Source organism: Galendromus occidentalis, unplaced genomic scaffold (genome assembly GCF_000255335.2).
Source record: "Galendromus occidentalis unplaced genomic scaffold, Mocc_1.1 scf7180000075780, whole genome shotgun sequence".
NCBI classification, from domain to species: Eukaryota; Metazoa; Arthropoda; class Arachnida; order Mesostigmata; family Phytoseiidae; genus Galendromus; species Galendromus occidentalis.
Genome location: NW_003803770.1, coordinates 991 through 28804, shown reverse-complemented (window position 1 = coordinate 28804; position 27814 = coordinate 991). Strand labels below are relative to the sequence as shown.

Genomic DNA, 27814 nt, shown 5'->3' with positions numbered 1-27814 from the left:
TCGATGACTATGATCATGGAAGTGAGTCCATATATTTCGTGGAGCTACATCGATTATGAACGGTTGTGAGCAAATTCGAAAGGTATGAAGAATCGCTCACAATAACTTCAGGAGGGAACTGGGACGGCAGAAAGAAATTATTTCGTGGCTTGTGTAGAACTCAAGCGGAATTTGATTGAGGGCTGAGTTCTCCCTCTCCCGGCACGTCTTCGACGTCTCAACTTCGAATAATGAGATATGTCACGCGGGACAGCGTAGTCGTGATTCAATTCATTTTTTGCAGCTGCCCAAGTTGACAGCTCGCCGCAGATCATTTTGCATGGAGTCAGGAGAAATTCGGCCACCTCAATGCTGTTGTTGCTGGTGTTGCGTCGGTGAGAGGGATTTGGCGTAGGTTGTGGTTGTGGTTGTGTACGTGTTCTGTGTGGTCACTTGCGTGGTGGAGGTTACTTGCGACGTCGTGGGTAATTTTGTGCCTAACCTAGACAGTCGCGGTTCGAGACAAAGAGAAAGCCTGTAGAGCTCCTCATCGGGCATCAGTCGGCCCGGGTCCAGCAGGTAGTTGAACACTTTAGGAACTTGTTCAATCTTGTAGGGTGTCTGCTGGAAGTGTCTAATTTCACGAATCACGTGTGCGATCATTCGCATCTTTGAGAAATTGAGCAGTCCATCTTCGGTGAAATTAGGGGTGCCCTCTTCGATGAATGACAGGTCCGTTAGGTACATGCCTGGAAACAAAAGTTCGATCCAGGTCGGCTCGGATTGGGATTATTCACAATAAACTCGGAATTACAATCAGTCGGGCCATCTCACCTAGATAGGGTATACAAGGTGGGTCGCAGCGATGCAGGGCATCTCGCATATTCCGGAAACGACCGTCCGCCGAAATGAGGGCTTGAAGTTTGTCTATAGTTTGTCTTGTAGTCTTTGATACACGTTCCCAGGTTTTCTTCAAGCGAAACACCGATGAATTCACGAAAGCGGCGCAAATCTGAAGGACGCCGTTGAGGTTATGAAGACACCGGCAGATGTCGGCCACCGCAGCCCATTTTTCGATAATGGACACTCGCTTCGACATTTCGGGGCACCGCATGATCTCCGACACTACGAGACGGCTGACGTCGTTGAAACGTCGCGTCATCAGCAAGATATGCGGTGCTTTGATGGATTTTTCCGGTTTCATCCACGCCTGACCCAGGAACTCTCTGTAAGAGAAGAATCACAAACGACTGATCGAAAACCCTGGCCTCGTGATCATTCCATTACCTTATCCTCTGCATGCAGGAGGTCGAACACGAGAACTGGGCGAACGGAGGGCTCAGTGCAGAGACGCTCAGAGTGAGATCGAACGCTGTGAGCCATTCGACACTTGGACGGATAGACAAGCGATGGGCTTGATTTGATCACTAAAAGATCGATAAGAGCATTGACTTCAAAATCGATCGATGATTGATACGCACTCGCTCCGAATAGCAACGAAGATCCTGTGGTCGAGATAAGTCATGCCCTCGGCGATCTCTAGAGCCGATAGACTTTCGACGTTTTCCTTGCTGGGCGTCTGAAAAGCAGAAGACGTTGCTTGGCTTCCGATCATGGGCTTGAATATCTTCGTGTTGCGAGTTCTACTTCCGATACAAGCGAGAGCAAAACAAGGGAAGACAGGAAGGGTCCACGCTATTGTTTGCTGCCGGGGCCAAGAATTCAACTTCCAGGCACGTTTTTGAAGCCGAAGTGTGAACGTGTCCGTTCAACAATAGAGTCACAAACGAGGAGCTCTCCGAGGAAGACACGATAAGGGAAGGAGGATCCCTCCGAGTCTGGTCGATTCGATACGATGTATTCGCAATCCCGAATCCCGGATCAGCGCCCCCGAAAATGAAGGAATGCTGCACCATCTCCCCCCAGGGCATGCTCGCGGGGGAGTTCTTATCGTACCGGCAGCACAGGGAATTATCGAGAAGGAGACAGATTGCGCCATGAGAGATCATTAGCGAAGTCTCCGCGGCACTCACCATGTGCGGGGCCAACAAAATATCCAAGTCAACATTCGTCTTGTCGTTGTCTTGTTTGGACATCATCTGCAGAAGCTGTGCGGCAGCCTTGTGTTCAGCCGGTAGAAGATTTGGGCTGTGTACGAGCTCTTCGAGGAACTCGGTGGTCATCAAGTGTAGTCGCGGATCGTTTTCGAAGTCCTGGGAGTGTTTGGACACCTGCAGAAGGAACCAATTCAGGAATTGGCTATTCCCTCGACGTACTCGCTCGGTCGTCCGCGAGCCAGCCACTAAGTCCCCTCCTCGCTCGCTTGTTTGCTTTTAGGGAGCAGGCCCGAGTGGAGAAGCGTTCTGCGACGGAGACACGACTACTACGTGAAGACTTTTGAGAATTATTGCTAGGCACGTAAACCAGCAACGGGCAAGATGGTTGTACGTAGCTGTAAAGATCCTTTTAATATGAGCGTTCGCCGAAGATAAACCCGTCGAAGATGTGCCCGCAGAACGGAACTCGGCATGGCAGTCTGATAAATTCGCACCGCTTGGACCAGCAATAAACGGATCTGCTTTACGTCCCAGATGAGCTTCCGAGTGAAGGAGAAAACTAAGTCGATTTGAATATATATTTTCCTCCGAACCTACCCAGTGACGAAGGACGTTGAGTACTCTCATGGTTGCTGCGGTGGATATCATGCTCTCCCTCTTTGCGTGCAGCATGTATGCGTTCAGCTGCTCTTTGGTTGCATTCGGTCCCAGATTGGGAATCTTCAAATCCCCACCCACCTGCGACGGGAGTCGGCTCCCGACACGTGATGGCGGCTGCGACATGTTTCTGAGAGCAAGAAGAGAACAAACATTCAAGGGCGACTCTCAACAGAGACTCTGCATGGGATATCGTCTATTGTTCAACAGCGGGATAGCCGCGCGAGGAAAACCTTCACCACGAAATACAGACTCTGTAGCACACAATCGTCTAGCTAACGGGAGGGGTTGGGGAAGCCATTGGTGTTCCCCATGTCCCCCATGAACATATCGATGCGTCGGAGGAAATAAGAGCCATTCTCCGAGAAGAACATGTACGCACGAAAACGAAGGTGCTCAGAGATATTCAAACTCTTGACTCGAACATGGGGTGATTTGAATATTACACGAGCTCCCGTACTCGGTGGTTCCTGACTTCGGAAATACTCGAGGCTAGAATAAATATTGAGCATATATCGAAATGAGCGCGAGACGTTCAGAACTCACCCGGTGACGACGGGCGGAATCGCAGGCTCGGGTGGGTTCGAGGAGCCCGCTGTAGCCGCGGCGAATGCGGCCGCGGCCGACGCAGTAGACGATCGCCTTGCGGATGCTCTCGAGCACGTGACGATGACGCCTGCACGTGAATTGTGCGTCGGGCTGTCTGAATACGCGAAGCTGCTCCTCGGCGTCGACAAGATAGCCGACTCGGTCTGGAAGCTCCCCCTGGGTGTGACGCTCGGGGAACTTGTGTCCGTATCGTAACTCCCACTGGATGGAAAAGGCAAAAAAGAGGTTTGATGGGATGTTTTTTTTCGATTCGGTCGATCGTGTTGACCTATTCATGTTGGGTGTATCTGATGTGTGAAGACATTCGGGGAGAAACCCGTAGATGCGCCCGAAGATAATGAGTTCCTCCCGGAAGTGGAGGGGAGCATATCCCAAGATGGTTTGAACGATCGTCGGAGGAATCCAAGCTTCGCAGCTTCGAAACCGAAGTTGGGAAAGCCAGTGGTGTGGAAGGGAATCGCCTGGATCTCGAGTGAAACTTTCAAGCATTAAACTCACCGCTTGCCCTGAGCACCCCGAACGCGGAGATAACTCATGACGTTCGGAGAAGACTGGCTCGAAGTTATGGGGTTGATGACGCGCGCCATCTGCAAGCAACATATTATTGATAATCAAAGGCTCGAGGGAGAGCTCGTGCGCGGCAACTTTCGGATTTCCTCTCGAAGGAGCATACCGTTTCGGCGCTAACCGACGAAATTACCAATTTCGACTTCTGCGGAAAGTCTCTCACCACGGATATATCCGGTCACCAGCGGTACCCCGAAAGCGAGCGGATGCGAAAGTTGACGTACAACGTGCGTCTATCTCAGCGAATCTGGGAAGCATCGCTTCTGCGCACTTGCTGACGACTCGGAATACCCGGAACTCGAGGGCAGAGCCCGTACGGCAGTCGTCCAGTAATAAAATTCTCGGGATGGTGGAAATGCGCAGAGCGGAAGGAAACAATTGTTTCAAAAATGACGGCACTGGAACATCCGTCTGGACCATAAGGAGGAGCGCGGATCCCCCGACGTCCGGCGCCAAGGAAATAAGTGTCAGCGAGCTGTCGATGCTCAGTCACGTTCGCTGCTCTCGCAACGAACGATGAGGGAGGAACAAAATCGTAGATTGGAACATCGATACATTTAAGGAAACCGTGCAACGTGGGACTTCTCATGAGCGACACGAATCCGGCAGTCGCAAGATTTCCTTTTTTTCGCGACCAACGAATATCTCCCGGAGATTAGCGCACCCACATCGCGACGAGCCGGAGATTCCCTAAGGAAGGACCCCACGAGCGCGTGCTGTGACCATTGTCCGGTTTTTGTCACGCAGCGGAGCAAAACACTCGCTTGCCTATAAGGATTGCTAAGAGCGTGTGTCTGACTCACCTGCACGCCCACCCAGCCAGACGGTGAACCTGAGCGACGCCATACGCGGGCACGAATGCCAAAGCTAATTCGCGAGGTGGCCGTGGCGACGACGGCGAGCCGAGGATATGAATGCCATCCACCCAACCGCTTCGAGTCAGTTTCGACGGCGGGCAAAGTATGCGCGGGAAAGAACGTACGCGAACTAAATCTCATTACTGTGATTTTATTATATCAAGCTTTCTCATCGACGATGACGACGACCCGCTACCGCTTCTGACAAGAGCGACACCGACAACAACGACCCTGCTTTCTCCGTGACGGCTGTGATGATGATCTCATCCGTCTTTCCATATTAGCGTCGCGGATTCGCTTCTCACTGCAGAGCTAACGGGCGTGTGGGAAGGAACGCGAGCAAGCTCAGCTGGCCGAGCGGTGGGAACGCGAGCGCTCCTCCTAATTTGTTTAAGACCTCCTCAGCTCCGTTGGCTGCTGCCGGCGAAGCTCGTCCGCCCCTCGGTCTTTTGGCAGCTCGCTCGATCGGTGCTTCGCTCGTCCGCGACAGAGTTGAGCGAGCGGATGAGCTAGCGAGCTAGCTAGCTAGCTCCGGGGCATGGCACAACGGAGTTTTATCCAAAAATAACGCCCCCGTCAGGAGTCTGTCGCAGGGAGCCATATCGGAGGGACAGACCGTTGTCGGTCCACAGGTAACTTCGCCTCTCCCTCTTAACTCCTTCCCGACCGAATCGCGATCCTGGTCCCCCCCTCAGAGTCTCGACACATTCGCGTTCCGAGACACCGAAATCCTCGCGGCGGCTTCGATACTTCCTGAATTGAAATCGCATTGAGCACAGTCGGATCTTTTCCCGGGCCGAGCCTTCAGAGAGCTGGGGAGTCATTAATTCATGAGCGGCGAAAATTAGATCTATGGTTCTCCTCCACATCCGCGATATGACACCGCGGACGTGGAGGAGATATACTCTTCGTCTGAGGGTACCGCTGAAGGAAGGTTCCGCGGAGGAATGTTCTGAATAAAGCTCATAATATTTCTGCACGGTGACAGCGCAGGACGGAGAGAGACGCGGCGCCAGGGAAGGTGTAGCTATCGTTCCGGGAAAAAAACATAAGCAATTTATCCCGCGGCACGAACATTGCAAGGACCAACCGAACGGGCAGACGGGTGTGCGAGCTTGAACAATCATACCGAGGCGAGGGGAACAACCATTTTTCAAAAGCTTTTGTTTTTAGGCTGATTCAACGATGCCCCGCTCCTGAGGACTCCCTGTTCGAACCTCCTTCCACTGCTCGCCTCGACCTTCATGCAGAATTTAATTCCATTCAGGGAAAATCACCGGTCCATTCTGCCGAAAGCTTCTGTTGATACAATAAATATTCCGAAACCACAGTCGTCGACGGTATCATCTCAGTGACCATGATGATGATCGCCGTTCATCCTCCCGCTTTCCATCCGACGACGCAATCGCTCGCGGCAGATAAATGGATATCCCAAACGAATCAAGCCATGGATTCGCCGTCGCGGATTATGTTCGAAATGAACAGGGGTTCGATATGTTGATGATAACGAGTCTAGATAAGTCGCAGCGTCTGTCCTTGAGCCCCTCATGGGTCTTCCCGCCCCTGGTACTTTGAAGGGTTTCCGTTCGACTGAGAGCATCGTTTTTATATATGTTGGTGTATGACACACGTTCGCCCGCTTCGGCCGTGTGCATTCCGGTGAGTTACTGCGGTGGAGAGGATAGAGCTCATGTTTGCCAAAGGAAGGGAAGAAGTTTCGCTTGCCGATGACTCGCTACCTTTTCATCTGTCGGATGCTCTGGTATCGGTGGGTGCAGCCGTTGCAGCCGTATATTTCAGACACATACGCCGACGATAATATGGGGAAGGGCCACCTTCGCACGTAAGTCCATCAATCGAGAGCCAGTCACGTTATATTGCCTGATCATGCATTCTGCCTCATCAGAGCCATAGAGAAAAAGTTGTTGACGACGAGTCGTTTCAAAAACGCCTTGATGCACCTTCTTCCGTCGGTCCATCTATTCAAGTCGTATCGCGAACGAGCACGGATAAAACAGCTTCCCACATCGAGGAACTATGTACTAAGGAGTTACGATCGAATTTTCCGTGGAGGGAGCGATGATCGAGAAAATCAAGATCCATCACCCTATGCTTCCGCCCGTATACTTCTGCCGACGCTGGCACAACGTCGGAGCAATTGCGGGAAGGTGCTCCAACGAATTGCACACCATTCCGGGAAGGATGTTTCAATGTTTGAGAGACGCATGCACCTGCTCGTCCTCCTGATCATTTGGGACGTAGCAAGAGACGTTCTCAGAGCTTCCGTGTGTCTCGAAAGCCCGTACGAGGGGAGCTTCATCAGCGGGACGCTTGGGAAATAATCGGCAATATTTCGAAAACCGCGGGGATGATCACCAAGCGGAGCTGTTGCAAGTAAGCACGGCCTCGTAAATAACGTTTCCGGATGGTCCGTGCGTGAGTAACCGCACTCTTGCTACGGTCAAACAAGTCGGAACCACCAAATCGTATATTCCCTCTCCCAATCCCCGGGAACAAGTATTAAGTCGGCATGATAACCGATCCAGATGAGATTCGGAGATTTCCAATACGGGGGAAAATACTGATCTCCAGAGGTTCGATTGCCTTACTTCGTGAAACCTCGATCATATTCCGTCGAAATATCCCACTTCCGCACTATCCGTACGAATCCCGAGGCCCACGGTCATGTGGAATTCGATTCACTCCGGATAGCTGTCGAGATTCGAGAGGAGGATTCCCCGAGAGACCGCATGCGAACGATAATCATCGGACACAAATTACAAGATAGCAACTCACCCTTGAGGATTGCGCTGTCGCAGCAGCGGCGGCGGCACTGGACGCCGCAGCCGTTGCTGTGGTCGTGAATATTGTTGCACTAGCAGTCACCACAGCTGTTGTCGTAATCGTCGCTGATATTGTTGTGATTGTTGTGCCAAGTACAGCAGTGTAGGCCGTGTTCGTGCTTGATGCAGGTGTTGTGGCGACCGCCGTGTAAGTCGTCGCTGTCTGCCGTGCGGTCTGACCACTCGCTAAGCTACTCTGATTGTTGTTGTTAAGAGCGGAGTCGTTAGCATGCTGCTGCAGCTGTTGAAGTGGTTGGAAATGCTGCTGCGAAATGTAGTCAATCGATCGGTTTTTCGGGTCGAGTTCGTTCCTTATGATGACGCAGCTAGTCCCGCCCGCGTCGTATTCTGCAACAATATATTTCGGAATTCAAAATTGATGGCCGCAGGAAGTCAATCTTAATATCGAAAGAGTCGATCAGGTTCTCGTCTTGCTCGATCTGCCGCGGTCGTCGTGCGGTATCTTTCGGTAGCGCTCTCAGTATTCCCGAGTGCCGACACCGAGGAGAGAACTGCCCCCGCCCGGGGGCTCCCCCACGAATGGGATGGGGGAGGAGGTTTGGAAAAAATTCAACCCACCTGCAATTGGCGTGATCTGCTCGGCTATTGAAGCGGCATCGCTCAGGGATTCGCTGACCGCTATTGGTGCGTGCGTTGCTTCTTTCTTCTCCTCGGGTTCGGTTCTTGCTGCGCTCGATCCTGGAACACGCATTTGGAGGATGCTCCCATCATCATACCTACTGAGGGATGAATTCTCCTCGATCGCCTCATCGATAGGCTTGTCAGCCAGGCTTTCGCTAAGCTTTCGCTTCGAGGGCGATTCTTCTTCGAATTTCCGGTGGCTCAACCGCCAATGTGCTGCGAGAGAGAAGAAAAAAATATTATTCTCGAGAACGGCGCTCGTCGGCAGCCGGCCCTCCGCCATCTGCGGGCGTACGATGGCGTCGCACAATCACTTGAGCCATTATCTGCGCAGTAAATGCGACCACGGGCCGCGGGATCGAGAGAGGAATTGTTGCAAAACACGAAAGAAGTGGGGCGGAGAAAAAACCTAATAATTTCATCCGATTTGCGAAGATGAGAACCTCCATCATCGGGATGGCGCTCCGTCGCGCGCGGACTTCGAGCTGCGACTGATGCGTCTGTCGACAGAAACTTCATCGCCGCAGGAGCCGCGCAAGTTGACAAATGCTACCCATGATTGCTATCTCTTCACGCAGCGAGGCGTTCCCCACTCGAGGGAAGAGCAGCGTCTGCGCACTCGTGTTCGCTCCCACGGGCCGTGTGGTTCCGATCATGTTTATCAACAATCGATCTCGGCTTAGCTACGCGAAAGTGTTGCTCGAGACGGCGCACGGGACATTAATTATTCGCGAGCAATCGCTCGCTACCGGAACTCGTTCCAACTCGACCTCACATTTGCATGCTTCCGCTCTACTCGATTCATCGAGCACTCGTCGAGAAGCAATTGCGGAGGTAAGCAAACTGTCCCTGCCGGTCCTCGAGACCTGTTGCTGATGTCTCGCCAAAGTATGGATGGTCAGGGTCAGGCGAGTATCGAGGAGCAATATCTCCGGGCTCCCGAGCCCCCGCAACCGCTTGATGCGGTGAGTGCATGTGATTCTGACGAAGACTTCATGACTGGGGGTCCGATTCCCGTCTTGCCGACCGGCCTGCTTGCCTCCTTCCATCGATCGGGAACGAGACCGCAGACCCGTTGATGACGTTTCGCCTTTGCCAGTCAGCCGCCAACGATGGCGCCGCCGCGCCGTCGATGGAGCACTCGGGAGAAACCCGAGACGAATTCCCGCTCAATGACGGGGGTCCGCAAGGATCGATCAATTTGGTAGACATGTGCTGCGAGCTAGCTCATCGCTCCACGGCGCGGCGAGCGGTCGAGTTGGAAGGAGCTTGCCGTGCGCCTATTGCGCAATTGTCAACTCCATCACGTGATTTTGATCGCGTGAACTTCTCTGCGAAAACTCATTCACGCCGTGAGGATCCACCGGTCCGCCGATATTCCTGACGTCACAAACAGAAGCGAGGTGTTGCAAGCCTCTTCAAGCGGATCAGCGCAAGATCGGGACTCGGCAGGGGTGATTAGTCACTTTTGCCTTCAGGATCAGGTGATTCTGGGATGCAAGGGGATGAGATAGCGACCACACTGTAAGCTCCCGTCGGCTCTCTCCGTCTCGTGCTAGCTTCGAACAATGAGCTACATCCTCTGAGTGAACGATCGTCACAGTAGTATTTCGGTGAAAGTTGGCATGACAACGCCAAAGACTGACGTGGAGCGCCACCGTATGGACCTCGGGACCGTGGCTCACTGTCCGAGACTGAGTGAGCACGTCAGCCCCGGCGCCAAGATTGCACGCCAGGGGTTGCTTACTCGCTTGTTCGGCTGAGTATCTGCCGGCAGGAATGCTCGGGTCATTCACAAATGGCAGAGGAGGGACCTTGTGCAGAACTCGCGCGTCGTTCCAACTTGCCTCGTAACTCCATGAAGCCATCAAACGACATCGTAAACTTTTAGGGCTCTCAGAGAGGATGTAGGAACAGGCGGAATACGTATGCGTGCCGAAAGCAGGATAAAACTGTTCACGCAACACGGCTCACACATATTTTCGGAGGCGTGAGCGATCGGCGGGACGATTCCGATTGTCTTCGCTCCTCGACGAGTGTGTGTTGTCTAATTGTTTCGCGGCATTATCATACCGAAATGATCAGGAGCTCCATAAGCCTCTGCGTGGTTCATCGAAGCTTTTCAGCAGAGCAACTAAATCGAGTTCAGCTGATCGCGGGAGGGCCGGGCGAACCGAAGGTCGGATACAGCACGTCTGAACCACTCGCTGGCATGGCTGTTGATAGTTCACCCACCGGTTGACTGCACAGACATTTTCGTGATGGAATGCATGTCATTGGAAGAGGCAGTGGACCCACGGTGGACTGACGCCGCGTCGATGTTATCGGCTCCGCTCTCGCTGCTCATGCTGGCCGTGCTGATTCGTCTTGAGTAATCGTACTCGGCACCCAGCATTCCTGTAAGAACATCATTGTCCGGGCCTTGCTGAGTCTGTGGATGATTATCGCCCAACAATGCGGCGGCTTCGTCGCAGTTGTTCTGTAGCTCGGGCTGGTAGTGGACCTGGAAAGCGAACGACGAGAAAATTGATTCCTCATGAAGCAGTCTAGCGTCCGAAAGCAGAAATTCACGTTTCGAGTGACCGGTCACGAAGATATAGGGAGACGGGAATTGAAAGATGGCGGGAGTCGACACGGGCGGACAACCGCTCTGCATTTGGAGAGCCCCTTACACTCTTCTACGGCCTATCTTTGAGCTCCGCTCGGCCTTGAAGGTGAGGATGCCGAGGGCGAACGACGACGAGGATGCGGGAAAATAATAGAGACACTGAGCGATCGATAGAAGCTCAAACAGCAACAAGAGCAAACATACTTCGACCTCGGGAAGGTCGTTTCGGGCTCAAGGAACAGCGAGCACGTTGAACAGACCGCATAACATGCGTCGCCTTGCCTCCTTCTGCGTTCTTGTTAGTGTCGCCGTCGTAGAGATGGGGGAGCCTAATTATAGAGAACAAACTGAACATATCCGACGGCATTCGCGACCGCAAGCGAAAGGTTACTTCTCGGTGAGAGCTCCGGTATTCCGGGTTGAAGCGGTGCGCTCGCAGCGACTGACGTATATACTATGTGACTGCGAGTCGCGAAGGTGCCACGTCTTGGCAACGACGGGACGCTAGATTGGTCGGTAGACGGGCGAACGGGTTCTTGAGCGGCTGCACGCGAGCGGGAGTCAACGTGGATAAGTAGTGGTGGAGTAGCGGGGTGGGGAAATAAGATCTGGAGCCCTTCTCAGGCGCGACAGGATGACACGGGACCGTGCTGTGTCATCTACATGTACCGAGAAAACAAAGACCGCCAGCTCTCGGCTCGGCTTCGCCCGCTGCTGGGCGAAGCCGTATAGCACCTAGCGGCACCTATGTTCCCCCCCCGTTCTTTACGGCCTGATGTCCGTCTCGGATTTTGGCTTGGAGATATGTCCTCGCACGCTCCCGTCTCGGCCCTAGGGCGCGGCCGAGGTTCGCGAAACAGCTCATCGCTCCGCGGAGCTCTCAAAAAATGAGGAACGACGGAGCAGGGGGAAAACGAGCTTCTCCTACCTTTTTAAGAGCCTCGAGCACCATGACACCGGTAGCGAACACTCGGTACGTCAGCAAGAAGGTGTTCAGGAAGTCAATCGATAGGAAACGCAGGTCGGTGAGTCTCTCAAACAGCCGTTCCGGACTGGCATATCTGATCTGAGGAAGCTTGCAGGAGTTCAGGGTTCGACTGAAGCGGATGTCTACATCGTCCTTGAACAGGCGGGGGTCGTTCCTTATCGAGTGAGGCATCGTGATTGAGGACGCGTCGCTCAGGGTTCCGTGGAACAGATCGTTGAAGTGCACGTTGTCGATGCACTGCAAAGGGAAAGGAACACTTTTTTTCATCCATACTCTGCATGAGTCGATGGCTACACGGCTCTGCCAACTCCCAAACATATTCCTGAAAGCGAATGCGCGATGGAGATCTGCCGATTCGTCTGGGGATCTCCAGGAGACTCTCGGAACGGTCCGCGCTTCCTACGCTCCGAAATTCCAAACAAATAGGTAGCTCTCGATACCCCTCTCTTTTGGGATGCCGAAACCGGTTACGGAATTTTTCTTCACGTGAAACTCGTTAGAGCGATAGGAGTCCTCCATTCCTGAGGAACGGAAACTCTGGGCCAGGAGAGCCTTATCTATTTTCCTCTTTGTTCCCGCCAACCTATCGGCGAGAGGCTACTGACCACCGCTTAATACGAAACGTGGAGCACATACTGAGTAGTTCAATATAGGAGATTGAAGAAGATACCAAGCGTACAAAAGCACCGAGGGCTACGCACGGAGCTCCCTCAGCAAGAGAACCGTGGAACGACACATAGGAGGAGGCAGATGTGGAGCTGGGTTCATCATTTTTCGAAATATCTTCCCTATCTCTCTCCTGCCTCCCTGTCGTCGTTGACATCTTGAACGGTTACCTGTGAGCCGCGGATAGCATTGATCCTCTCACCTGTGAGATGTCTGATGTCCAAGCGGCTTTCTCCTGCATTGTGGGAGCCACCAGATGAATTGTGATGGCAGGACCGGTTTTGAAATCGACGATAATCTTGAAGTCTAAACCTCCGTAGTCTTTTTCTTGACCGTTTGTTGTTGGGTTCGGTTGATTCAGGTTCGATAGGCTATCGCTATTGCTCGCCATGGCCGAGCAAATGGATCCTGCCGGAAGAAATTGTTGTATGAATAATTAATCGATCGTGACGCTTGTAAGCCTCGTGAAGCTGATCCCATGCTGCTCTCAATTTTCTTCCCTCATGCATGCCGGTCGCATCTCTCGACACCCTGATAAGCGCTTCGTCTTCAGTCTCCCTCTGGTCCGTCCAACCGATAGGATCTGTATCGCATAGCGTCGACAGAGGTGCGCACAGGGAAAGGATTCAGGAGGCCATGCCCCCCCCTCCTTGTAAAATTATATGTCGTGGTGCTAAAGTATGGAAATTGAGGAGGCGCGTCATCAGTTCGGTCGTCTGAGCCCCTCCGAAACTCGAATTGCCCCCCCCCTCAAGAGCAGATTCCTGTGCGGGAGCCTCCGGGAAAGTCAAAGGAACACGGTCTGTCCGATGGGGCCACTTGGCTTTACGGGGTTCATCAGACGGAGGGATCGAATGGGGCAATCAGAAGTTATTGACCGGTAGTCAGAGTTTGTAGTCTGTTTGGCTCCTCTCATCTTTCTTTTGATCTTGCTGCCTGTTCATTGTGTAGGAGCGGTCGCCTCGGGAGCGGGATCGATGCGAGGAAAAGGGCATACGCTGAAGCTCAGACAGATATAAGTTCACTGGGACAGACGGCTTTGAGAAGGTTTCATTCACCCAGATTCCACACGCTTCATTCACTCATTCGCATGCTCCGAGAACAGAATCCTTGTTCTATTCAATTTTCAGATCTTGAACAACCGACGATGTCGGCATTTGATTCGAGTCCCGCCGCGACGTCGATTGGGCCGATAATTCCAAAGCAATCTCGGCTGAATCTAAGAAGATTCCGACCGTCTGCCGAGCTTCTCTGTGATTCTCGAGTGTTATGGAGGGATAGGAAATTTGCTTCTAGGTGAATTTCCCGACTAAAATAAATATTGAGCTAGACCGACCGGACGGAAGGCTGTCAGCTTAGCGAGGGACTGCAAAGAGGAAACGAATAGCGGCTCAAGGATGAAGAAAGAAGCGAAGACAGAGTCGGAATGAAAATATTTGTCGAAGGAACCAAGCATCACGCTTGCGGGCAGGATGACGAGGAAAAAGAGGATCCATAAATGAGGAGATTTGCGCGAGAGCCCGGAGCCGCTCTATTTTCCCATCGTCCTTCGCCAATTTTATGTCCACTGCCCTCGAATGCGACTGGTCGAAGATCTGTGCGCACGTAGGATCGAAATTGAATATTCCAGGTACTACTAGATGGGAGGGAGGAAGGAGCGCCGAGCGTCTGAAGAAAGGTAGAGAATGGCAAAAAACCTCGGCTAATCAATGAATGGGACGATTGAGAGGGGTCGGGGATTCTAAATAAAACGAGAATGCCTGGAACGCTCGACATTACGCAGCTGCCTCACTCCCAGAACAGTCGCCGTTGCAATCACATGTCAGATTCAGCTTCCCGTCATCGGAACAAATATCGAGGGAGGTTGAGTCGAGGTGCAACTTCGAACGAGACTATCCCTCGCGTTGCGTAGCTTCTCAGCCACTCGTGGATCGCGCTAATGGACAGTAGGCAGAGCGTTCAATCATTCCAGCGATGTCCAACATTTCCAAGGGGGTTTCATCTGCATACAGAACGCGATGGGTCCCGCTCTAATAAATGAAGAGGCGAGCCTTCAACTGAGTGTACGGAGAGCCCCGCAACAGGACTCGGAGCGCGGTGCTTATCAACGGAAGGGATTCGAGAATTAAATTACCTTCTGCCTCGTCGATCATGAATTGGAACTGCTCGTTCGGATCCTCTATAAGCGTCGCATCTGCCAAGGGTATTTTGCCTATGCCTGAAATGGAATAAAATGTTATAGCAGTGGGAGTATGACGCTCCGAGACAGGACGACGGGCTGAGCCTCGAGTTCTCTTCCGCGAAATATCACGATGGCCCCGTCTATTTTTCTCAAGCCAATCGTTGAACGTTCCGGGAGCGAATGCGGTCCAGAGTCACGGAAACGTGTGATTCGAAGACAACTGACGCAATTTCGAGCCTCTCTACGTGTTTCGTGGAGCGAAAGAAATCTGGCGGAGATGATTCCCGAGCCAATCGAGAATCCATTGTGGGGAACCGAAGAAATTCATTGTCCGATTGGAAGCGTTTGCGCAAGAAACTCGTCGAGGGTCTGCGCCCGTCGACATAAAGAGTATTTTGCGAGTCGGTTTTGATCAACGCTTGCTCGGATCTCCGAAGCAAATTAATTGAGAGCATTCACTCTCGCTCGCAGCCGCTGATCTTTTTTCCTTGCCGCACTCTTCTCTTATGCTCCCGCTCGGCGAATAGGATCGGCCTGGTCGCTTTAAAGACCGTCAATCCGTCTGATCCCCGCGAAATTCTTATTTGCGCTCGAATGTAGGCTGGAATTGAAACACCGCGTTTGCCTATCTCTCCCTGGTTGGTTGGTCGGTTCGTCCGTCGTCCCCTCCCGTCGTCAATCTCTCGCACTTTCTTCCGCGTGCCGCACTTTTTGAGTGGTCCTTTCCTGGAATTCCCTTTTGGGTTTCGTTCTTCTTCGTAGAGGATCATTCATCTCGCCAGCAAGGGCGGTTCGCCCTGCGTGAAGCAAGCAACGTAGTGTACGGGCACTGAACAAATGAGTCAGGCCCTCAAACTGCAGAGGGACCGTGTAGTCTCCGGATAGTCGTTTGCTTCATCCAATGTCCCCGTAGAAGTCGCTGGCTGGCTGGCAGCACGCTCAGCCCCCGGCCGTCCGGACGTCCGCAAAGGCGTTCGAACAGCTTCGTTTCGGCTGGAGTCGTAGTGCGGGTACGCCATATGTTACGCTCAGGTTCGAGGACTTGACGCCGGCGAGAGCCTATTCGCATGTGTGGCAATCTCGAAAGCTCCGCCCAAACTTTATAAAAAAAAAAGCTCGAGCAAATGTTTCGCACCGAAGTTCTCCGCTTGTCCGCGTTTTCGCGCGATCGGCACTTCCTTCGGGATCCGATGATGGAAAAATCCGGGCGGCACACTCGCCCATCGTTCAACGTCGTATGCATCTAGATCTGCATAGATTAGGCAACGGCGTTTTTATACCGGGCTCGGTGTGCGACTAGATCTGAACCTCTGAACGATATGAAGTAGTTGAACGATTCGCGGGAAGAAACTTTGGTGGTGCATTTTGAGGCGATCGATGTTGGAAGACACGCATCAAAAACTCGTTTGGGCTTTTGGCAAGGCATAAGGTTGCAGGTGCAGACGCGCTTCAAAACGCCGGCAGCCAAGTCGCAGACAGCCAATAAGTTGCGCAGAAGAGGACACAGCCCATTACCTCGGTTTTGCTCCGGTGTCTTCGCACACACGGTGGGAACACTGCACATTCTCCCCAATGCTGTCTAACTGGCTTTTCAGACCGCTCAATAGACGGTGCAATTTCCTTCGTTGACATTCGCTCTATTTGGAGAGGCCTCGCTCCGCTTGAGCAGCTCACTCCCGAGATGACCTCGATCCTTGATTCGGAGATATTTCTCAGACTTATGCGCGGATGGACTCGATTCTCAGTAAGTTTCCGCGTGCGGCGGAGAATGAATAAATCACGAGGAGAAACGTCCTCTGAGGGTATTTCGGACGAACACCGAGCGCCTGGAAGCGGTTCTCACTCAGTCAGTCTCGATCTCGAGGACCGAAACTCGAAGCTAGCTCGTCAAGGTGCTCGGATATTTCTATTTTATTTCTTTCGAGCGAACGAGAAATCCGTCCTCGTCGTTACGTAATACTATCTGAGGGATGGCGCCGACGGCGCGGCGTTTCGTAACAAAGTCTTCGAGATGCTCGTCCAGTACGCCGAGCGTGGCTGGCCGACCGCCTCCGTCGCGACGTTTTTTCCCCCTTTACGACCAAAAGGAGTGGTCGAACAAATGTCATACGAGCCGACGTCGGAGTCAAAAGACGTGAGCGGACTCGGCTCCGAATGTCAAGCGTCGTTGGTCAGCGCAAGACTACCCGCGCGATTCTTATGACAGCGAGAGCAAGGCAGCGAGTCGGGAGGGAAACTTGTCGCTCGCGCCTCCGTCGCTCCTCAGAAGGCTCATTTTCATTCGTGCGGCATTCGTTGCTCCAGAACCTTCATCACCAAACACCACCTCCTCGATAGAGGAGCTCATCGTAGATTCCGCGGCATCGATTCTGTGGCAAGCCGTCATCGGTTCCCACGCCGGCGAAGAAGAGCTCAACATGGATATCCGGGAACCGATCGGACGAGAAGCGGTCGACAAGAAGCAAACGAACGGAAAGGAGAAGACGGCAGAAAAAAAGCCTCAACGAGATTTTTATACTCAGAAAGGGCGACCGACGGCGGCGACTGACTGGCCCTTAGAGGGTCCAGCCATTTCCGACATGGTCGTCGAGCGTAATGGAGACGAACGACACGGAAGAAAAAGCAAGTAAGTGCAGCGTCCATCGAGGTACAACGATACTACGACATCGATTTGCAAAGCTCCACTCCTGAACTCGAGGAGACGGAGTTAGGAATTCTCTACCTGACGTTGACCGTCACCGATACCCGCGCATCACGAACCACCATCCTCCACGTCATGAGGATCTTCGCTTATAATTCATCGGAACGATCTCCCCCTGATTATCACCGTGACCGTCAGCGGTCGTCAAATCGGCGGAGCACATCGGCGGCAGCTAAGTAAGAAATCAGCTGGCATGGTCGCTATCCGCCGCACTGACGTGTCCGAGCTCGGATATTCGACTTTTCTACTCCGTGCTCCTGTAGTCGTAGCCTATGAGGCGGTGGTACACCAGAAAGGCAGAAGAGTTCCGGGAGTCGCATGAGGCACGACCTTCGGTGACCCGAGGAAGACTTCCGAGTTTCTTGAGCTGATCCTCGGATTTTTTCTGTCCCCACCACGAATCAGCTCCGAAAGTTGATTGCTCGACTCTTCTATTTAAGGTTTGAAATCACCAAAGTCTGTTCATTGGCAATTTACTCACCTTCTATGAGGTGTAGCTTTCCAGCGGATGTCCTGTTGCATAGTAGCATGTGATTAGTAAAAAGGTAACACTGGCGAACCTGATCGCTTCCTTTCGAGACGATGCGGGCGCGCCGCGATTTGTCCACCGCCGCTGCCTGTATGACATTGCCCTGGCGAATGAACACCTGCGAATCCACATCAGATTAGAAATCCATCTGCTTCAGATTACGTCCAACTTGGCTCATCATCTCGTATCTTTTTTTTTTCTTGCAATTCGTCCCTGCGGTGTTGTACGAGAAGTTCTTCGAACGGGGAGCGTCTTCAAGTGCAACGTGACCCGCTGATCAGAGGAATGAGCTTCCTCCTCGCAACGACGCACGCATAGAACGAAGAGGAGAATCCCCACGGGGTAGAGGTAAGGCGGTGAGCGTGTTACCCTGTCGTCGGAGGGCTGGCTAGAATGCGTCACGCGCACCACGGTGGTCAATGGCGCCACCGGTCGAACAGAAGAGATTTTTTCCCGGAGTTTCATCGTCCCTCAGTGAGCGGGCCTACTTGTTCCTGGGGAACGGTTCCGAGGAGATATTTCCGAATACGTTTTTGTTCCACTACTATCTAATTGGATGCGGGCAGCCTTCGAGGTACGAGAAGAGACTTCGGAACTCTAACTTCGAGGGCTCGCTTGCAAAGAAGGGAGAGGGAGCCGTCGATATCGAAGACCGAGGTCCTCGAGAAAAGGTCCGATATCAAGTTCCGAGTATAATCATCGAATCCAGCGGAGCATTTTTCCATTGCTCCCATCCATTTCTGTTCGCGACCTCTTGGTCGGGAGCCCTCTCGGAATATGTCCAGCGTAGCCGGACTACCCGGGGAGTGATCTTTCAGTGTAACCTCAAGGTGGAAACTGGAGTGGATAGATCGATCCCGAACGGTAGACGACTTTCTTCGGACGACGTACGACTTTTCGGAAACATCCCGGCAGGTAGACAATGGCTCGGGAGCTGCTGCTCGCTTCGAGATTCGCTTGGCAAGGCTGGCTGGTCGTCGGAGAAGAGCAGGACGGAATAGATGAAAACGAGCGGGAATCAGTCAAGCATGAAGAGACTGACGTGGAATCTTCGCCGCGCGACTCTCCGCCATCAGAAAAGTGTTTCCCTACTCTAGGAAGGAGACGACTCGATCACTGTACGCAGCCGCTCGTGCGAATCAGAGGTACTGTCGTTGAGACTGCTCTCCGTCCTATTTCTCGCTGAATTTCATTTGGATTATAATTCGAGACTGCCCGAACGAACGGCATTTGTTTATTCGAAGCCGATTCAGTTCGAAGAAAACCTCAATATGTCATTGATAGGGGTTCAGAGAGGCTTTCTGCGAAGCACTGTGCCTCATTTGGTCTCTCTTATTATTTCAGAATCCGAGCCACGGTGTGGAGAAGAGCGGTCACTCGAGGTAGAAGGGATGGTCTGGGCAGTGAAAACCGCTGGAGTGGATACAGGATAGGACTCCCCGCGCATCGGGAGAGAGGCGATTCCAATAGAATCGCCGAGCGTGTTTCGGTCCGCGTGTTCCCTGCTATCTTGAAATCAACCCAGCACTCGAGCCTCAATGCCTCGCATGATTTAAACTTGTAAGAGAGAAAGAATAGGATAAGGTGCTCGACTCCGAGCCGTATTTCGAGATCAGCTTACCTGGTTAACGTCGAGGAGAATATCGCATCCTCCGATGATCATTCTCTCTATTGCGAGATTCTTCCGGATGTTCTCGGTCTCGCTAACTTCATCGTGCATTTGCTGTGAACGAAAACAGTAGCCTTTTAGACTAGGTTCCTTCAGGAACTGAGAATCCGAGGCTTGGCCGCTCTCGTACGCGCCCGGAACCATAAAACCGGCGTCGACCCCTCTCAGGAACCGAGACTTGCTCCGAAGTGAATCATTGAATTTTTGATTCTTTCTCAAACTCTGACTCACAGAGGGTCAATGAATCCTCCCATCACACATTCCAGATGACCGTGTGTATCTATCTATGGAAATCATCCGTCAAACAATTGAAGAACCTGAGGCGCAAAGCGCCAACTCCGAGGGATCGCATTCGGGGCGCAGGTCGGGCCGCAAGTCTGGCTCAGAGTTTCGCAATATCTCAGCTTCTCCGCGAGCAATCCGAGGTTACTGAGGGTCGTAAGCCTCTCCCAGAAACGGCGCATGTTGAGCTCACGCCAAACGAGCTTAAACTAAGCGCATTCCGAGCAGGCTCAGGCCAGTCATTTGCGAATCTTCTGGCTCCCGTGAATAAATAAGGACCCCACGATGGGAGCTTCTCTACCATGAAGGTAGCGGGCCTCAACGTAACTGCTCAACGTTGCTCCACCGCGAGCAGATGACTAAGCGGTGATTATCGGTGATTCTCGCGGCTGTGTGAACTCTTTCGAATCACTTGCATGGTTACCTCACCGCACCGCTAACAAACACAAATCCGCCGTTCAAAGCAGCTGGTGGGGCCGATTGAGACACTCGCCATCGGACTGATGGTAAATAGATAGAAAGGGAGATTGATTTATCGATCTTCGCTGTGGTCCGTCCAGACCTCCCCGAGTCGTCCAACTAGTGGAGTTTCCCGCTCGCTCTTTCACCGTGGTCCCGCACTCGCAGCGTTCCCGTCGAGGTCGGCCTGCGAACGGAGCAGAGCTCTCGGTGTTCTGTGGTACGTATTCCGATCAAGAATAATCCGCTCGCTGATTTCCGAGCTCGAGCATGAAAATCCTCCTTGAATCAATCTATTGCCAGTTCCCAGCACAAGTTGAGTCCGAGCCTTCGTCGTGTCGGCAGCCAGCTCGTTCCGTCGTTCTTTTCGCCATTCGTTTGCTCGTCTAAGTCGATCCTGTCTTCTGCCATGCTTCAGTGAGTTTCCTACTTGAAGATTATTTGCATTTTTTTCGCTTATTCCCCTCCTACCTGAGTGAATAAATTCTGCGAGACCCTCCCGCCCATGACTACATTAGCTCACTGCAACAGATAGGAAGATAGGGATCCCGCGACAGGAACGGGTTTTCGCGCAACGCTTTCCCACGGAATAACTGTCCGCCGAGGGAATAAGTCGCACGTATACGTGAGATTGCTCGAACGCCCAGCGACCGACGTCGGCGTCGCGTCGCACCACTTTCAGACACGACGATCCTGCATCAACACTGTCGTCGAGGTCTCGTCGCACGATCGATCAGAGCCTCCCCGAGTTTCATGGTTCCGAGAACTGTAGATGATTCCTGAGTCTGTGGAAGACGGCCGAAGCCGCATACCGCGTCTGTGATGAACGCAGCGGCGTCTGGAGTAAGCAGACGTTCGAAAGAACTTTCCGAGCCCTGAAGTGCAGCTACGGAGGAAAATCTCTTGTCGAGAGTCGAGTTTGGCGGTGGCGGATTTGGGCTCGCGAAACAAACGGAAGCTAATTAGCGATTACTTCGTTTAGCTCGTTAGATGAACTTTGTCGGCATGATTCCTCGTTTCGTCGCTCGCTCGCTCGTTTTCTCGTTGTCTCCCCGCTCGTTCCATAGACGTGGATTCACCCGTGGGCCGTCGTCGGTTTCCTACAGTTGTTGCCGTTGCCATCGCCGCGCCGTCGACGCCGTAGTCGTTGTCGTCGCCGTCGTCGTCGTCTACGACGGTGGCTTCGTGGGCCGTGGAGGAAGACGGAAACTTATTCAGCCAGAGGACAGCCGTGCTAACAGCAGAATCTTTTTTCGTGGTACGACGACGTCGGACCGGCAGCTATAATGAGTCTCTAATTGCTGCAGCGCTGCTTCGACTTGGGCCCGTTGGCTTCACCGGCCGAGTCTGCGCTGATCAACGAACTCTTATCTTCTCGTAGTGTTTTTCGGCGCTTGCCGACCGGCCCGCCAGCACCCGTTAGCCAGGCGACCGTGCGTTCCGCGGCGAAACTTGCGACATCAAAGTCAACCCATTGAGTAATTCCACGTCGAGGTCTTAGCTCTCCTCCAGGATGAGACGCGTCAGTATGCGAAAACTTCATTGAGATTCGGTCGAGTCTTCCGAACGAGTCGCTCGTACCCGGACAATGACGTCTGAGGTCTCCGGGATAGGTTTTCTATTCGAGATTGACCTGCGAGTTGATGCAATCCAATGGCTCCGTTTCTCTATGCTGGGTGTCCGTCCGTCCGTTCATTAATTCTGATCAACGTCTCTCCGTGTTATCGTCACCGTCGGCAACCTACTCGCTGCCGGCGAGCTTGTCTGCTATTTCAGTACGTAACTTGCGCATCGGTAGTGGCAGTACCCGCCGGTCGTGGCCGCGGCCATGTGCTTTATAGGCCACCCGGTAGGTAACGTGCCGCACACGCCTCCGCCGCGCCGTCGAAGCTCTAGCAACAAAGGCGGCTCGTATTCTTCCTGCTTGCCAAACAAGAAGCTGTTGTATATGGACAGGTGGAAATCCGTTTCTCCGACGCGACGGGTAATCGATTGTACTATCGTCCTATATCGTACCTACACCTACTACGTAGAGGCACTCGAGGTGAGGAAGAACTTCGTGGAGCCTTATACGGGCAGGAGTTCCTTTCGCGCATTCCCCGACTGTTCGCGGTTACGAGGCAAAGCAGGACTTCGTATCTGAGGATTCTTTCGCCCTCGGATCCGAATTAAGAAACGAACTCGCTCCAGCAGGTGAATGGCCGCTCTTACGCGGATGACTCCAACAACACACATAAGCCCATGGAAGACGACAGCAACAGGGGGGGAAAGCCCGCTTATCCTTAGTGTGGTGTGCACGGAAGACCAATAACGATGAAGGTCACGATGATGGCGAAGTCGGACGCACGGGCGGACGAATCATTGTCACCGTGGGCAGGATCATTGCGCCTGACAGGCATTCGCTGTCCGTGTCATGACATGCTCGCTTTTGCTCATCTCCGCTCTCTCTGGATACTGGCTGACGGTCTCCTAATTTCCTCTCTGTACCTTTTTAGTTCGGAGGTCTTCGCTTTTGTCTAGGTGTATGAACAGGCAGCGAGGTCCGAGAAGCCTAGGTGAGGCTTTCACGACAACGACGGCGATGAAAAAGCCCCGCCGAGGGCGGAGCTATACCAGTTCTGCGACACAACACGACAGATTGACGGTCGACTTGACTTCAGACGTGACCATGTCTATTCAGAGCTAGGTCGGATGGTTGGTTGGTTTTCCCCAGCTTCGAGCGGAGCCTGATCACAGTGTAGCCCCGGTCTGAGCTAGTAATCAGTATGATATAGAGAGGGATTCACCTCAGAATCGGTGATCGGATCGAACTGCGGCCTCTAAATACCCGGGCAGCCCAGCCGTTCTACTGTGAGTGAATCGAAATCGCTGGTTCGAATAATTTAAGCCTCCATGCGGCGGCATTGCGGATGAACTCCATTGTGGTTCCCTATTAATTAGGTACATACTTCAAGCTCATGGAGCGAGCCCGACGGATGGCGCGGGCTGGCACTGGGAATGGCTCTTCTCGACTCGTGGAGCCCAGTAAGCAATGAACAGTTCGAAATCTACTAGACGTCCCGGGTTTCAAGTGAGGTTTGGATTCCGTTTTGAGACTCACCCTTGAGAGTTCTTCGAGTTTGGCGCGAGCATTTTCGAGGCTGCGCCGCTCCACGTGATTGTGCGGGGTATGCGCGAGCAGCTCATGCAACGTGATGATGTAACGCGGCACCTGTGAATCAACACGAGCCTTATAGATGTTTGACTCCATCTACGATCGCTTTGAGCCGATTTACCCATATCTATTTTATCAGTTCTTAACCCAAGAAAAATTTTGTTGATTCCGAATTCCTCCACGGCGAGGGAGATCGAAAATCTCAACTCCGGAATGAACCTCATCTAAGTCAGTCTTCGAACGAGGCGTTCCGGTTCGGTCCCGTTTGGTGGATCTTGAACGAGCCCCTGATCGTCTCGGGATATCCCGATTTCCGTCCGCTAGGCGAGAAGTTCCTTGAGGACATGACTGTGGCCTAGGATATCGATCGCTTCCTTTCGAGGAGAAATTTATTCCGTTTCTTTGGAAGTAGGGCTTGTAATTCCTGCATTCCTCTGTCGAGAGCAAAACTTGTTGGGCTCGGGAGCGAATAGGCCGAATCGCTTTGCTTCTCGAGGTATGACGTTGCTCGCGAACTGAGCTTCATTGGATCCAGATCGGTGGCGGTAACGAGCGGACCGACGACGGGACGGACGTTGGCTCGACCCTGGTCGCAGAGAATCGATAAGAGAGAAGTCTCAGAGAGAAATAAGGCTAAGGGAAATGAGTTTGCTGCTGCTGCTGCTTCTGCGGTGGGCACAAAGTTCGAAAGCTAAGGCAAGATGAAAGATCCTTTGATCGTACTCTCCCGGCCGACCTCCGGTCTCTTCAAGCCGAGCTCAGCCGCTGCCCCACCATCAAACCACTCATACCTTCATTTTCGACCTTTGCTCAAGTTACTCATTCGAGCCACGTTCTCGGTCGCAGCCAGACCTCATCCCGTGGGACAGTTGCTAAGGGGATTTTCCAAGAGCAGCGAAATTTCAACTGCATTTCCTGACAGCGATGAGGCCAATACTGAAGTGAGGGCTGTTCTCTTCACATTCTTCCCCGGATTCAGCTCCGCTCCTCCCGTCTCGGTCTTGGACCTCTCCGGATTTGCTTGAGTGTATTCGTGGCTTTGCGCTCGGCAAGTTACCACAATTCAGTCAGCTAGCTAGCTAGCTAGCTAGCCAACGAACGAGCGAGCGGACTACGACCGGTTATACAGAGACTCTTCCTCCGGTCGAGTGAGTGAGTGGAAGAAACAGGGGAACGAACGAGCGACCCCGCACAAAGAAGATTAATTTCACTCTGCCCGGGGTCAAATCAATTATCTTCCACAGTTCCCTCGCTTATACCGGAGATTGACCTTAGCCTGTTTCGGCTCAGAGTCTCACCTTAAAGTCTCACCGAGCATCGACGTCCCCTGTCGTCGACGTCGCGGGTTGGTCCTTTGGTCGGTAGGTAGATAGATGGATAGATAGATACCTCGTGGGTGTCACATGCCCCGCCCGACACCCGCAGTGCGTCTCGGCGGATATGTTGTAGCTTGTTCTATTATACAATATTCTTCTCGTTCACAGAGCTCGAATGCGGCTCCGAAAGACCTGCCCGAGGAGCTACTCCGAGTTTTAGGCTCAGAGATCTTTGGAGAATTCCGAAACTTCAAACGCATTGCTTTCGCTCAAGGGCTTGACCCTGGAACATGTACGCGGAGGCGGAATACTTCGTGCGTGACGGTTGAACTCCTCGGGGCAGGATCAGAATCTGTTTCTCCTTTTCGGAATGAGATCTGGCCCGGCTACGCGGGGTTCTATCAAAATTCGCTCCGTAATGGTGGGGACTCGCACACGCTCGTGTTCGCAAATTGCCGGAGAGACTTTCATGATTTCTGCGTGGAGAGAGAGAGCGCGAAGCTCGAAAGTAATGAAGCGCGGGTCCCGCGACCGAGGCGACATTGGAAATAGTTTTCCATCGTCGAATTCGGACGATCTCCATCCTCCGCTCTCAATGACGAAAGCAACTGTCGAGCAGACACAATTGGTGCTGGACGCGGGACGATTCGAACGGGAAATTATTTCCACGAATGAATCTTTTATCGTCTGCAGCCGAGTCAACGGCAGAGATTGTCCCCCGGTGGAACAAGCTGAAACATCCAATACTTGTCATCGTCCTGCAGCTGCTCAGCGGCCGAGTTTCCCCCACTATCTCTGATTCCATCCACAGAGAGGCAGTCGAAATTGCAGTGTCCTCCGGCACTAGCTCAAAAAGCACTCATTCGACAGCGGACCGTAGAGATATTGATGCTCTCCTCTTCTTGATTTGATTGAACACCGAGAGCCTCAGCCCGAGTCGAGGCAAAAAGGATCTCCGCGGATGAAAGAGGAGCAGCGAATCCTTTTGGCCTCCGAAATCCATCAACGGATCATCGGAACGTCGGATATTCCTCGACAATCTCGGCTGAGATGGAGTCAACCGAAGTTCACGGGGCCGAGCGTGCTCTCCTTGAAAATGAGAGCCGACGGACATCCATCCCCCTGCGGCGGCCTGCGGAAGTTCCAACGGAGCCTCCTCATCGTTTTTCCTTCTTCTCGTCGTCTCCCCCTTCGCCGGGTCTGCAATCTCTCTTTCTCTTGTCAAAACAGTTTCTAAGTCTTGCGCGTTCACATCGCTTCCTGTTCTTCTTCCCCGGTTGCTTTTAGTAACCGCACTAGGGGCCCGAGAGCGTTTTCCGCGCCAGCGGTCGAGTCTCCCGATGGAGAACGGTTCAAGAACAAAACTTAGAAACGTATTATCTCCTTTTCCCCCACTACTGTTTTGTTCGTCCACTTCCGCGTTGTGTAGCGCGAATGGACAACGTTTGGTTCAACCACTTTGGCCCGACGCGGACGGCACGCCGAGCAGGTGGTGGCCTTATCCAGCCGTTCGATGCCAATAGCGAAAAAGGAAAAGGAGGAGAGCAGCGGAAAAAGACAGTGCCGCCACTGCGAGTCCGCCTCGCTGGCGGCAAGAAGCGCGCGGAGATCGACTTTCAATAAGACACTCAACGGGGGTATTTTGCATGGGGTTCGAATGGAATCGAGCAGCTGGCAGGGAGACGGAGCTGAGAAAAAAAGGAAATAGCCCGCACAAAGGGCCCGCAGCCAGTCAAGCGTCGCACACATAGATCGGGACGAGTTGACTTGAAAGGTCATTGTGGTACCTTTTCACAGCCTTCTCCTCCCCGGCGCTCTTACAACCGTCTGCGCATTCTTGCGTGTATAATACCCTTTCATGACCTGAATCGCGGCATTTGAACGATCGCGCGATGGCTTTCCGCTGAATTGTTTCTGTACTGACAGTTTCGTATTCATGGAGTCCGGCCGCGGCCGAGTCATAAAAATCAAAAGCCGCATGGAATATCTTCCGAGACGAATGAAATCATCATTGCTCGGAGCGAATTAGGAGCAATACAACGTCGCGACTTTCTCCATGTACTTACGTACATATAAGTACCTCGATATCAACGATGATCATCACCGGGAGAAAAAGACGTAAGATACTGCCGGGGAGACTTGATATTGCGAGCCGCAGCGCTATCTCAATTTTCTATCGCACGAAATATATTCATTCTCCGTTTCTAAATATCCTGAAACTCACCTGGTGCATTGGGTAGGTCAAGAAGGTCTCCAAAGTTCGACCTTGGAGAACCGTTTTCTCTTCGAGTCTCTGTAGAATGTTAGCAAACTTGTCTCGCTGTTTACATTCAGCGAGCACTTGCAGAGAGTAGTGATGATTGCGCACATACTCCTGGTATATCGAAAGCATCGGAAGTAGCATATCGAAGAGGTCTCCTGCGATTGAACGATTCCATTTATGAGCACTGGCTCGTTGCCCGTGTTTCGCTATATGAATTGGTTGGCAGCGTTGCGTTTAGCGTTTAAGGAAGAAGTTGTCAAGCGATCCGGTACAGGTTGGGGCAGCGAACCCCAATCCAACTTTTACGACTGAGATCAAGACGACAACTACAACGAGGAGCAAGAGCTCGAACAGCACCAGCCAGCAGGATGCGTGGAAGCAGACCCCGTCCAAAAACAAGACAAAGCGCGAGCGGGATGCGATTTACTCGATTTCAATGCGACGCTATAGTTCCGATGCTGTCCACTCGGGGATCGTCTCCTGAGCTCCTATGCGAGCTCCTCAGGATGCCAGAAAAACTTACGAATGCAATTTTCTTCCCACGTGAGGAATAAAGAGGTTTTAGGCCTGAGATTATTCACCGCTGGCGGAAGTCTTCTTCCGAAGAATGAGGCGCATAGAGAGGGACGGGCTGCATCTCTCGTCAGAATGCTTAGCTTCTCATCAATAGCCAGTGGCATTAGAATGGAAAGCATAAGAACCACCGGGAAGCAGATGAATCGAGGAGAACCGCATCATTGTCTAACGGAAGCCACGCTACCGCCGCACTATCCAACCAATATCCAT

General features: G+C 52.7%; 1 protein-coding gene across 1 annotated transcript; it reads right to left on the bottom strand.

Annotated features, from left to right (window-relative positions):
* Positions 1-345: 345 nt before the first annotated feature.
* On the bottom strand, positions 346-27183 carry LOC100897574 (ras-specific guanine nucleotide-releasing factor 1-like; the record flags this gene model as incomplete). The annotated part of the gene is made up of 17 exons (XM_029112948.1): positions 346-728; positions 814-1205; positions 1461-1558; positions 2013-2210; positions 2634-2823; positions 3240-3503; positions 3801-3889; positions 7523-7917; positions 8149-8427; positions 10447-10714; positions 11748-12044; positions 12676-12881; positions 14608-14691; positions 17838-18003; positions 19507-19608; positions 23396-23506; positions 26990-27183. Coding segments are annotated over 17 exons (3716 nt in total), but the record flags the coding sequence as incomplete, so codon positions are not given.
* Positions 27184-27814: the final 631 nt, after the last annotated feature.